The sequence below is a fragment of the Ailuropoda melanoleuca genome, chromosome 1 (assembly GCF_002007445.2).
Source record: "Ailuropoda melanoleuca isolate Jingjing chromosome 1, ASM200744v2, whole genome shotgun sequence".
Taxonomy (NCBI): domain Eukaryota; kingdom Metazoa; phylum Chordata; class Mammalia; order Carnivora; family Ursidae; genus Ailuropoda; species Ailuropoda melanoleuca.
Genome location: NC_048218.1, coordinates 45,519,385 through 45,532,983, shown reverse-complemented (window position 1 = coordinate 45,532,983; position 13,599 = coordinate 45,519,385). Strand labels below are relative to the sequence as shown.

Here is a 13,599-nt window from a genome sequence, read left to right as displayed (position 1 = left end):
TCAAGTAGCTCAAAAATAAAATAAAAACATAACAAAAAAGGAAAGAGTATGAAAAGTATTTCTCCTACCCTTGTTTCCCAGTCCTATCTATTCCACCTACTCCATAAAAACAAATCTTGTACTCAGTTTTTCATGCATCTTCATAAAACGACTTTTTACAAATATAAGCTCATTAAACGTGTCTACTAAAATAATCCTCCATCAAATATTTGCTCATTTCAATTGTCTATTATGTTTGTTATCTATATGTCCTGCTTGCCCTGCCTTTTCTGAAAATATAGAATGACTGAAGAGGGAGTTTATCCATTAACTAATTTGGTCACTCCAAATCAGGTCTGGTGATATAATTTCCTCTGAAAAGTAGAGGCAAAGCAATTAATAAATTAAAACGTTACCCATAAATCCTCCACTGGCAATGCTCACATATTCTTTGTTTTTCTGTAACAAAAAACAGAATTTAAATTATTCCAAAATGTAATTTAATTAAAACCTCTCATTGTTCTATAAACATTGACAAATGTAATATAAAGTTATACATTAGATTTCTGGACCTTTTCTTTTCTTTGACATTTTGGAAGCTGACAAAAAGATATACATATATTTACCTTGTATATTGTAAGGCCTGGTGTTTGTGTGGAAAGAAGGGGACAACTTCATAGCTACTAACAAGACTATGATTTTATTAGTATTATAGCTCCAATAATATAATAAAGAGTCAAGCCAAAACCAGTTAAATTATACTTTTGGATATAATTAGAGTGGTTTTTAAAAGCTTTCAAAATATGTTGTGTCCTTCATAAAAAAGAAATATAAAAACAAATATTAGAGCTAATTATGAATAAGAAATAACAGAATGTTACCATTTTACAAACTATTATAAAAATTAATAGATCTAATAAACAATGGCAAAGAAAGAATGAGATATAAAGAAGAGAGATATCAGGGCATCTGGGTGGCTGAGTTAGTTAAGCGTCTGCCTTCTGCTCAGGTCATGATCCCAGGGTCCTGGGATAGAGCCCCACACGGCAGGCTCCCCGCTCAGCGGGGAGTCTGCTTCTCGCGCTCTCTCTCTGCTCTTCCCCCTGCTTGTGCTCTCTCTCTCAAATAAATCAGATGAGAGACAGAGAGAGAGAGATCCATCTGGGCAATATGTACTTCCTGATGAAAGCTCACAACACCCAGGGCTTCCTGTCCCCCACCAAGTCTCTAGATCTAATTACCAATTTAGAGGAAATACCAGGGACAGAACCTGATAAACAACACCAAGTGAATGCAATCAGCAAAATCTAGAACGTGGGAAACTCTCTATAAGACAAAGTAACCAGTTTTTCCAACTAATTTGCAAGGAAAAAATTAGGAAAGGGATACTATAAACTAAAAGAGACTTAAAAGATGTCAACCAAATGCAACATCTTGTTTTGGGTCTGGGAAAATCAGGGAAACCTGAAAATAGTTAGATTTTTTTATAATAAAGTTTAATAATGATAATGTGGTTATGTCATTATAAAGAGTTTTCAGGGTTCAATTCTACCTACTTTTGTATTTGTTTAAAATTTTCCATGATAAAAGTTAGGGAAAAAATTTCTAAAACCTCACCAAGAACTTGAGTTATGAAAAAGAAGTTCACAGTATTTCAAATTCTTGCCATGTGACAGGCCTTACAATATATAGTTTATACCAGAGTATTTTTTAAATAGGCCAATTAAATTCATTAATGAGTCTGAGTCACTATTTTTGTTTTTGTGTAAATTTCTAAAAATCTCTCCTTTAATAAGGTATAAAATAATCTTAAACTCCCTACCCCCAAATACCTTGTTCCTTCTCTGATTTTGTCTTTCAAGAATTCTTTCCTTTAGACTTATTTTCTCAAATCAAATTCCCAGTAAAATACAACATGAACAGAAAAGGATCCAAATTGAGTGGCTAGTGCAACACCATGCCTATGGTGTTCCTGATTCCATAGTTCAGGGTCATATAAAATGAAGACTTTAATGTACAAACTATCAAAGAATACCTAGTAAACAACTATTTTTATAAAGAAAGAGCCACCACTGAGTGAAGCTTTGTAGAGAAGATAGAGGAACAGGTTACATAAAATCACTAATACAAATTAGCTGTCTTGAAGACAACATTCGAATACAAAAAGGAAAGGTGGCTAAGTGTAATGAATAAATATACACTTATATTCTATTTCGAAGTAAAGATACTAAAATTAATTATGTAGTTACTATAGGAAGTACTAGGGAACGAACAAACATAAAGAGCAACACAACAGAATAATCCAGAAATAGATTCTGATGCACTGAGGAATTCAGTGTATTAAAAAGGTGTATTTCAAATTGACAGCACAACTGGGTAGCTATCTGAGAAAAAAAATTTTTTTATTCCTATCTCAATTATATAAAAATAATTTCCACATGGTTTAAGATCTAAACATAAAAAATAAATCACATCAGCATGTAAGAAATATCTCGAGAAATGCTTTCTTGGCAAGACACAAAACCTATAAGCTGTAAAGAAAACCTACGTATAAATTTGACAACGTAGATAACAGTACAAAATTACCTCTAAGAACTTCTTAAAGGTGATAGCAATAACCAAGGAAAACTGAAATAATTTGTCAGCATACCTGTAAAAAGTGTGCCAGGACCATGTTCATGTACATGTCTTCTTCCTCTCTACCGCTGCCCATAAAACAGAGGTGCTCCCCACCAGCGATGGAGCCGGACTCAATGGACTGCTTTTGTGCTTCCAGCAAAGATTTTACTGACTGTGCGAACTCAGATGGATTCTGGAGCATCTAGACAATTTTTTAAAAACTAAAAATGTGGCAAAATGGTATCTGACATACATTTCCAAATTTGAAATATTCTCCCAGGGAAAAAAAATTTAAATAGCTACCATAAGAACAAAGGAATAAAGGCTCTTATAAATAAAATTCCTGGGATAAGAGAAATGTATATAAATGTACCTATAATACACTAGAACAAAAGTTGAAGATTCACAGAAAGATTAAATATGCAAAGAAATATTCTAAGAGAAAAATGTTTTTTGTTGTTTTTTAAACGAGCTATGATGTCATTAGGTATCATGACAAGAAAAGTTTAACACTGAGTGGAAGGGTCCGTAACTAAAAACAATACATTAAAACATGGTATATTTTTTTAGTTTCCACTTATATGGCAAATGATATATTTCTTAGAAGACAGTCAGAAATAGAAGCCATTTTTTATCAGCACTACTTTAGGTACTAGAGATAAAAGGATGAAAAATGTTAATTTCTTTCCCTCAATGAAAGATATGCCAATAACTACAAAAATCTGTTAAAACTGTTTAATAGGGCTACATAAAAAGCACAGTGAAAATCCAACAGAAAAATGGATAAACCAAAGAAAAGCAATTTGTAAAACAAAATACAATGAACAGATGCTCAATATCACTTACAATTACCAGTTTTTCACCCATCATTCTTGTAAAATAAAAAATAATTGGTAATATTTTACAATGCAATGGTATGAAAATTATTCACATCTACAGCTATAAAGTGTAAGCTGGTTCAGTCTCTTTAAACGGTGATAAGGCATTTCTAGTAATGTGTTACATACTCACACCCCTCAAACCAACGGTTCTTTTAGAAGCCTATTTTACAGAAATATTTGTGCAAGTTCAAAAACATGTATAAGGCTCTAACTGCAGCGTTGTTTACTACAAGAAAACTGAAAATAACCCAAATGTACATCAACTGGGCAATCAATTACGGTATATCTGTACCATGGTTCACAATATAGTCATTAAAAACAATGTACTTAGGGTATAACTCTTGATCGTGGGGTCATGAGTTTGAGCTCCATGTTGGCCGTAGAACTTACTTAAAGATAAATAAATAAATATATAGATAAAATGTGGGGATATTAAAAAAAAAGAATGTACTTAAGTGGAAAAATCTCTAAGAAACAGTTTGCTGAAAAAGCAAGTGAACGGTTAAGTGAATAAAGTAAATAAGAAATATATAAATACACATTAAAAGGTCTGGAAGATTAAACAAGTTGGTAATAATTAACTATGGAGATATTCTTTTGAGTTTTTGAAGAAAGAAATCAAATATTCATGAATCACTTGAGCAAATTTTTAAATAAGCATAAAAGAAGAACCATCTAACCCCTCCTAGGCAAATCAAGGATGAGAAAGGCTCAGGGTTCACTTTCAGGATGCAAACAAGTTTGATCACCTTCCTTACTTAAAGCACCCAAAACCGTCCAAGTTGTTCTATCTCTATTTTCCATTAAGCTTCCTCTCAACACCACCTAAACCTCTCACTGTCACCTTTTCAGGCCTCAGCATCACCTTTTTCAGATGAGATGGGAAGAAGGGCAGACTGCATAGTCAGCAAAAAGGATTACCTTTGTCTTCCCCATCCCTGAGGCTCCTATAACCCAAAATGGTTTAAATGATGTCTATCCCACTCTAAATATTTCTGACAATATTTCATTATTTACTTCACATCTACTCTTTTAATTAAAGTGACTCTTGGATAGCAATTTTAACAAGTAAGCACTGATATGCCAGATACTACTTACTAAATATTAGTTTATTATATGCATAAGTGATCATGATGGAAAAAAAAAGCTTATACTAAAAAGTTTTAAAACAATTACCTAATTATAATAAGAGCTTATATTTATAGAGTACTTACTAGATGCAAGGCACTATGCTAAGTGCTACATCAGACAACTCACAGTAAGTAGTTTAGAATTTACTGACATAACAATGGTAGGCAATAGTAAGCCACAGTTAACTGTTTGCATCTATCCTTTATCATACCCAAAGAGTGTCCTGGTGAAAAGGAAACCTATTTTAAGTTCAGAGACCCCTCCTTAAGCAGAAAGAAAATGTCCCCAGTCTGGTACATGTATATTTATTTATGAACTAAAGAAAAAAAACCCATTTATTCTCTTACTTTATAAAAAATTTTAACTAGCATTTATACTAACCAGATCTGAATCTAAGTGGAAAGCAGTTGATAAATGCCCAGCATTATACTGTTCCGCAGGACGGCAATCCACCACAAAGAACCGGACTCCTTCCTAAGAGGAAAACAACATTTGACATACTGGAATTTGCCATGAGGGTCACATTTTACACAATATAATGTTACAATTAGCCAAAGGAGAGGGAACAGATTTATTAAAAAAAAAAACAACAACAACAACTAAACACGGCTCTCACAAAATTACGAGGACCCAATTAGAAGAGACCAAGAAAATCTCAAGATTTCAAATAACTATATTCATTTTCAGCAGTTGAAACACTTTATATATACTGTTCTTGACTAGAAAGTCCTAAAATATGTAGCAGGAGAATATCAGTTTGGGCTATAAAACTGTATTAGAATTTAAAATTTTCATGTGTCTCATGTTAAATATATATTTAAAAACTACATAGTTATAAACACAGATCCAGATACAGTTACTATTTCTGCAAATAGGTGCACAAGTTGCTCGCAATTCAATTCACGTAAGAACTAAACATCTTGGGGATGAGAGGAAGCTCCACAATGCTAGTTTGAACTGAAGAAATTCTCAAGAGGATCTTTAAACTGGATTACAGGTCTTCATTTGTTTTTTAATACTAGTTCTAATAAGGAGCACCTGGGTGGCTCAGTCAGTTAAGCGTCTGCCTTCAGTACAGGTCAAGATCTTGGGGTTCTGAGACTGGGCTCCACATCAGGCTCCTTGCTCAGCGGGGGGAGTCTGATTCTCCCTCTGTCCCTCCCCCGCTTGTGCTCCCTCTCCCTCTCTCTCAAATAAATAAATAAAATCTTAAAAAAAAATACTAGTTCTAACAAGAAAAACATGAGAAATGTTTGTTTTAAAAAGATCTATTATAAAACTCCTGTCTTTCCATGCCCATTTTTCTTCCTTCCATCTTGGAAATATACCCAACCTTCCAAATACACATACCCATGGTTAACTGTCGCACTACTAGCAATAAAGAACATATACTGAAAAAAACTGGCTCATTAGACTTTTTATGAAGATAGCAGTAGACAGAAAATTATGGTATATCCTCAATTCTCCTTTGTTATATGCTCTATGGCATTAGGCCATGTAATTCAATTAGCTGTATAATTACCCAGAATTTAACTATTAAATGCTAAACTCACCTTTTTAAGTACTTTATACAATACTGAGTTGCTTTGTTAAAATATAAAAAAAGATTTGGCAATTTACAAAAATAATCATCAAGAATAATTATTGACAAACACACAAGCTGGCAGTTTTAAAATGAGCACATAGATTAAACACACTAATCATTCAAAAAAAGCAAAACAGCTACATTGTTGCAGGAAATTAATTTTGTGGGAACTGACAAACAAGGAGGACATGTCGGTTCCCTGCATTTAAAAGGGACATTCCTCTGACAAACTGTGGGCTTTCTTTATTTACCCCTTGAAGCTGATTTGCTTGAAGGATCTCTGACACCGAGATAGCCAGGCAAAGAGCCTGACTCAGATCTGCATCATCATCCTTAATTCCCAACAAAGTACTACCAAATAGATGGTGATTATCCTGTTTGAAAAGAAATTTTTAAAACATCACAAAGAAAAACAAAATTAATCTTTCTTCCAAAAAATATTCTTAATAAACCACGATGAAAGGTAAAATGGTTACAACTTTTCACATTTTAACATTATATAATAAAAACAAAAATAAGGCAAAAATTATGTTATACACTGATCTACAGCCTCATTTAATTAGCAACTGCTAGTGCATATTATTTACTATGTCTGAAGAATAAAACTGTTCCTCTTAAAAGACTGAAAAGAATATGACTTCTTTTTCATCCAGCATCCTAAACCACTACCCATCATCTGACTTCTTTGACATTGTTAGGAACTGAGATGGTCTACATAAGGCAATTATTAAGATAGCTAAAATGAGTCCCTAGAAACCAATCTCTTTTTTAATTAATTAGTTTCAGGGGAAATATTTTTAAAAGGTTTCTCTTGTCTCCCTTCTGAAACATCTTACACTGAACATAATTTAACCTCATCTTGATATTTCAGTGACATGACAACCAAATAGCAATCATTATTGTAGAATGCCTAAAAAAAGAAATAAAAGACTATAATGCTCTCACAAGCACCTGAGGTCACAGATGAACCCATTTACTTTATAAATGGTACTTCTGTGCCTCCTCCACTATTAACTTTTTGCATCTTGGAGTTTTACTTTCTAGGAGCTCACAGAACTCATGTTTCTAATCTGGTGTCCCTTCGCTTGAAAGCACCTAAGAAAGGTTCTAAGTCTCTATGCAGCTCAGGGGACCCTTTTTCGTTCATGAGACAGCTCTGCATCATTAAAACTGCACAAAGCTGAACTCCAGATAAAGGAGGCATAATTATACATCCTCCATCAGATTTTTGAAACTTTTAAAGAAAGCACTAACTTAAGAAATATCTCAATTTTCTCATGATCAAAAGTAACCAATAATCAGAGTAGAAATGAAATAATTCCTAGCGTATCTGTATACTATCTTTTTAAATTTGTTCCTCTACTACGGAGAGTATTTACGGTGAAAAATCACACAAAACTGCAACACATAAAAAGAAAAGAGTGACAATCTAGAGTATTTTAACTAAAGTGGACACAACATAAACAATAAAACAATGTACAAAATGTGAAATACTGAAGCTGGTAATTTCTTGTCTTCTACCTTCCTAAAAGAAGCTGGTGTTTTACTGCAGTAATACTGAGCCAGAGAGAAAAGATCTTCTATATCTTCTAGATTCAAACTGGATGGAGTATTTTCCAAGAACTCTGAAAAAGGATTACAGATAACGAGAACATTTAAAAAATTGTGATGAATACAATCATGAACATTATTTACGCATCAAAGACAGACTATCTTCAACATAATAAAAACTACATAAATGGAATCTTAACAGCGATGCTTTGAAACTGTTTGAGAAGAGGGCAACCCTCTTGGGTCCCCTCCCTCCTTGGGAGCTTTGTACTATGACTTTGGTATTGCTCAATAAACCTTGCTTTGCTGCCCCCCCCCAAAAATGAGGAGAAGCAGATCTCCCCCAAAGAGCTAAAACTATTAATGCAATTCTGCTGTTAGTGAAAGATCGGCTCAGGTAATCAAATCAAATTCATTAGCCTTGATGGCAGTACTGTGATTTATTTAACAAACACATGCTAAGTGCCAGGGCCCCTGGAAACAAAAAATGACTAAGAAAATAGTTCCTGATCTAAGGAACTCTGTTTTGTGTGAGAAATGTAAAAATAAATCATTATAATGTACCAAGATAAACACTATAACACAAAAAGTACAAAGTGGCAGGCAATATAGAGAGGAAGTAACTTAATCTGTGTGAGTGCTAGAATGGGGAGAACCCAAAAGAACCAAATTTCCACTATGGAAATAATTATGAAATCTCAGTACTCAAAGGTAAATTAAGGAAGAAGGAAGGGAAGAGGGGAGAGAGAGAAGGGAATGTGATATGAACAATGACACCAAAGTAACAGTATATGAAAAGGAATTGAAAGAGCGAAAAAACATGGAAGAAATGAAGGAGGATGGCAAAACTGAAGGAAAACAGTCCTTAAGGTTTGCACCTGCAGTGTGTGTCTGAGTTGAATGAAACCTCAGAGTTCTGTAGACTAATCTCTTAAATTTATAGATGAAGAACATGAGTTTTAGAAAATAAAGTGACTTGAAATATTTTCTCTACAGTAAGTGATACTTACGGATAGCTTCTTCTTTGCTGTCTGACTCCTGTGCTAAAATAACTTCTCTGTAAAAGAGAAACACATGAATTTGAGTTAAATATTAACAGAGCATCCTGAGAATACAAAGGCAAAAAATCTAAGCAACTTGATACTTACTTTGCATTAACAAGGATTATTAACATTAAGAAATAAATAAAAAATGGATCTGCTTGTTGTAGATATCCATCCCATATTGCCTGAGTGACTTCAATGGAACAGTAACATGCAAAAAGGCTTCCAAGCTGTAATCAGGAAATGAAATGAGACATAAACCACTAGAAATGACCTGTTCTTTTAAAAGTATGAAAGCATATGTGTAAGTAACATTACATCAAATTATCTGCACCTGATGTGTAGCTTAATTTTAACTGCATGTAATGCAAAGGCAGAATACATGGATTCAAGGCACAATGAAGCCACTTATCAGCTGTGTGACTTAAGGCACATTACTTAACGTCTAAAGTTCCATTTCTACTTCTTAAAAGAAAAAAAAAAAGGAATACTGCTACCCTTCTTCTACCATTGTTGGGAAGAGAGAGAGAATTAACCTAGAGTATCTAAAGTAACTAGCACTTATCTGCCATAGCATAATAACTAGCATAACTACCACTAAAAGGGTAATTAGTATAATTATTATGGTACTTATAAGGTAACCGTAAGGATCAAACATGGTAATTTAAGAACACAGAGAAAAGTTTTAATGACAGTATAATGGTGAACTGCTGCCAAAGCTTACTTGTCCATCATTTGAAATAGATGAGACAAATTTATATCCCTCAATGTTGCAGGAGCTCTATGGTTCTCTATTTCAAATAAAAGAGTTGTTTAAGTTTCTCTAGAGCCTGTGTTTTAAATTGCATAAACGCAGTGATATTTTTAAAGTATTCAATTTTCATTAGATACAGAAACAATTCCATCTAGAGGTTTAAATTTAAAACATTTTTAATGGCTAATGGGAACATATACGTTAGTGCACATTTCAATACTAAACTACTGTCACATATCCTTTATTAGCTATCACTTATTTTAAATATTCTCATAACAGGTCTTCAAAGTTGACATTTTTCTCCCCAGTTTATAGGTGAGGAAATAGACTGGTATTAAATAATCTTCCCAAGCTCACAGAGATGGTGAGTGGTGGTATTTGCACTAGAAAAATGACCCGATATTCCACAGCCAGCTAACTGCCGTTACACTTGACCACAAAGTTTTTAAAGTATATAACCCTACTAATGTTTTTTATTGTTTTAAAAATTACTATTACAAATAAGAATACTATTACAAATACCAAAGATGTAAATACAAACAGAATCACAATATATGGTCATCATTAAACTCATGTAGCCAAACTACAACTATGACTGCATTGCTCACAGTTACAGGTTCTCAAGGTTTAGGAATTAGTTTTAACTGTTTCATCTCATGATTAAAAAAAAAAAAAAAAGACTCCATTCCATAGACAAGATACTAGTAGCAAGAACAAACTATTTGGGGCACTGAAGACAGAACAGTTGTTTTAGTACTTAGTTAAAATCTGCTACCAGCACTGAGGACTGAATCAGAGATCTGGCAACAGAAATGGCAGAAGTGACAGGAGAGACCTCTATTAGATATCAGAATGCTTAAAAGAAATAGTTTTTTACTTTAACACAAATAAGTACATTGAATGGCAACATATGTATCTCAGAGAAACCATAATTTTACAGGTAGGGGCTCCTAGGTGGGTTAGTCAGTTCAGTGTCTGACTCTTGATTTAGGCTCAAGTCATGATCTAAGGATTGTGAGATTGAGCCAGCCCCACATCGGGCTCCACACTGGGCACAGAGCCTGCTTAAGATTCTCTCCTTGTCCCTCTGCCTTTCCTGCCCCTGCTTGCACACACAAGCCCACTAACTCTCTCTTAAAAAAAAAAAAAAAGAGAGAGATAAGTATAATTTTACAGGTATTTTATTATTTTGATTCAAAGTGACAAGACTGTGGCTGAGAACTAAAAAGTAGGCTACTCCAGTTTGAGATTTAATATGCCAGAGCTGAAACCAATTAGAATTCTCTAAGTACCATTTCTTGATTGTTTACTTATCCCATCACCCTCTGAGATAGGTATTATTATTATTATTCCCATTTTACAGATAAAGAAATTGATGCTCAGTGGCTAAGTGTCTTAAATCACATAGTTAATAAGTGGCAGAAAGGAATCCTTTCTGAAGAAAATTTCGGTTAAGACATGATCAAGGAAAATGTTTAATTTCTGAATATACATTCTTCTAGCACCCAATCACTGTTTTAGAAAAATCTTCAAGTTAATCTAGAAGAGAAGTTCTCAAAGCATAGTCTAAGGAGCCCTAGAAGTCCCCAAGAGTATTTACAGGGGAGTCCATGAGGTCAAAGCTATTTTCGTAATGATATGTAAACTTTAATTGCCTTTTTCATACTCATTCTCTCACAAATGAACAGTACTTTCCCAAAGGCTACATGAACTGTAGTATCAAAACAGACTGAATAAAGAAGCAGATATGAGAATCTACCTATCTGTGATCTAGCCAAATAGATTCACAAAAATATAAAACAATGTCACTATTCTCTAATTTTCTTTTGGAAAATACAGTTATTTTGCATTAGAAAAATAAGCTATTTAAATGAATTGGGCTGCGCATTAGAAAAATAGGCTTCTAAATGAATTATTACTTTAAATTCTTAGTTTCAATTTCTAACCAACATAATCCATATAAACTATGGATCCTCAATAGATACTGAGTATAAGAGGTCCTGACACCAAAAGGTGTGAAAACCACTGACCTGGAATAATAAAACTTCCCACTGAAAATATAAATATAGAATAACAGAGCTGAGATGTACTTTATATTCTTTTCTACTGATCATTTGACAATCTTAAGATGTTTTCCTTATGATTAAATATCAATTCTTATACACACCACAACAATTTAATCAAAGTTTTAAAGTGAACCGATACATATCACGTATTTACACATATTACATGCATATATTTGCACATATTGTATACAGATATCTCACATATATTATATATATAGCACATACATATGTAATATTTGTGAGATATATGTAAAACAACAAATGTCTAAACTTCATTTTAAATAATGTGAACATAGTCAAGAGCTAAAAAACCAATTTTTGAAGTGCCAAAAATTTTATTCCTTTGGTTTAAGTAGTAATGGTCTATAATTTAGTACTTTTCTTTCTCTTCCTTGGGAAAAGAAAAAACCTAACTAAAGTTTTATAGAAAGCTATTTTTCATTAAGTGTTCCTACTTTCACTTTATTACCCAGTTGAGTGCATAGGAGTCTGGAGTAATTTTCTTTGTATCAAGAAAAGAACAAAGCTCAGGCTCATGGTATTGGATGAGTAATCGGAAAAGATGAAATGGTCTTCCCTTCAGAGAACAATCCCTAAAAGACAAGAGAAGCAAGGTTTTTGCATTAATGGGTCAGAAATGGTCATATTAGTAACCAGTCCCCCTGCAATACCTACCTCCCCCCACCACAAAACACCTGAACACCACAGCATTCATAACAAGCCTATCTGATACAACCAGGTTCACAACACCTACTACACCTGTCTGACAGAAAGTTTGTAGAAAACAGCAGGTCTACAGCCAACTCTAGGGAGATTCTCTCCAGGTAAACCCAGGTAGCACTCAAACGAAAGGACTGCAGGGACCACTGAAAACAGCAGGACCATTTAGGTTATTGACAAGTTCTGGATCCCAAAAGGATATCTATAGAGTTCCAAAGAAGTCCAGCTCTCTTTTTCCCTACCAAATAAGAGGAAACTCCTAGAAAGGCTTCAGGTTAGCTCCACAGTTAACATACTCAAGTAGGGATGTCCTTTAACAGATGAACAAAATACTGGACCAGAGCCTTAGAAGCTGTTGAAGTAGCCTGGGAACTAGTGCTCAGAATGAACTCCAAGAGGTACAAGACACTTTATGGAGCAAGTGTACTAGTTCTTTCCTTCTTCCCTTGTGTCTCAATGAATCAATAAAAATGTAAACAGCTCAAAGTACAGGCCATCTCAATAAAAGTCAGTATTTACTGAGAAAATATCATGTGCCAGACACTATAACAGGCACTCTACAAAGTTATCTAATTTTATCTTTACAAGCAACCCTATGAAATAGTTACTATTTTTTCCCTCATTTTACAGATGAGAAAACTGAGTTGTGGGCAAGTAGCTCACCCAAGGTCACATAGCTAAGAAGACAGCTAAGACCTCTACACAGAAACTGTATTAAACTATCATGCCACACTTCACTATATATAATTTGTTATTTCAACAAGCGGTATTTTGGTATGGATACATCTCTAAAAAAACAAATTGTAAAGAAGTTGAAATAAAGTAAAAGCCTTCATGTGAAAAAGCTAATGATCGGGGTGCCTGGGTGGGTCAGTCGTTAAGCGTCTGCCTTCAGCTCAGGGCGTGATCCCAGGGTCCTGGGATCGAGCCCCACATCAGGCTCCTCCGCTGGGAGCCTGCTTCTTCTTCTCCCACTCCCCCTGCTTGTGTTCCCTCTCTCGCTGGCTGTCTCTCTCTGTGTCAAATAAATAAATAAATAAAATCTATAAAAAAAAAAAGAGAAATGAATGTCACAATTTTGACATAAGGATAAAGAATGCTGTCAAATGCTATTTAAGTGGGAATACTGAAAAATAATTTCTACAAAACCAAGATCTGAGATGAATGCCAGGATTTGGTACGAACCTCTATCTACCATTTTTTGATAAGGTTAAGTGACAGGGAAGTTTTGTAGAGAAAGCCCTAGGTTGTTAATTCAGATGCCCAGAGA

The 13,599-nt window shown here is 34.1% G+C and overlaps 1 protein-coding gene across 2 annotated transcripts in view; it reads right to left on the bottom strand.

Moving 5' to 3' along the window:
• TBC1D23 (TBC1 domain family member 23) overlaps positions 1-13,599 on the bottom strand; it is a 57,715-nt gene that overhangs the window by 18,569 nt on the left and 25,547 nt on the right. For both annotated transcript variants that reach the window (XM_002917079.4, XM_011222144.3), the window contains exons 5-12: positions 12,079-12,202; positions 8,895-9,019; positions 8,757-8,803; positions 7,717-7,820; positions 6,447-6,569; positions 4,992-5,084; positions 2,630-2,800; positions 396-438 (exon numbers count right to left, since the gene is read on the bottom strand). In XM_002917079.4, coding sequence (XP_002917125.1) covers positions 396-438; positions 2,630-2,800; positions 4,992-5,084; positions 6,447-6,569; positions 7,717-7,820; positions 8,757-8,803; positions 8,895-9,019; positions 12,079-12,202 — 830 coding nt within the window. The remainder of the gene's footprint in view (positions 1-395; positions 439-2,629; positions 2,801-4,991; positions 5,085-6,446; positions 6,570-7,716; positions 7,821-8,756; positions 8,804-8,894; positions 9,020-12,078; positions 12,203-13,599) is intronic.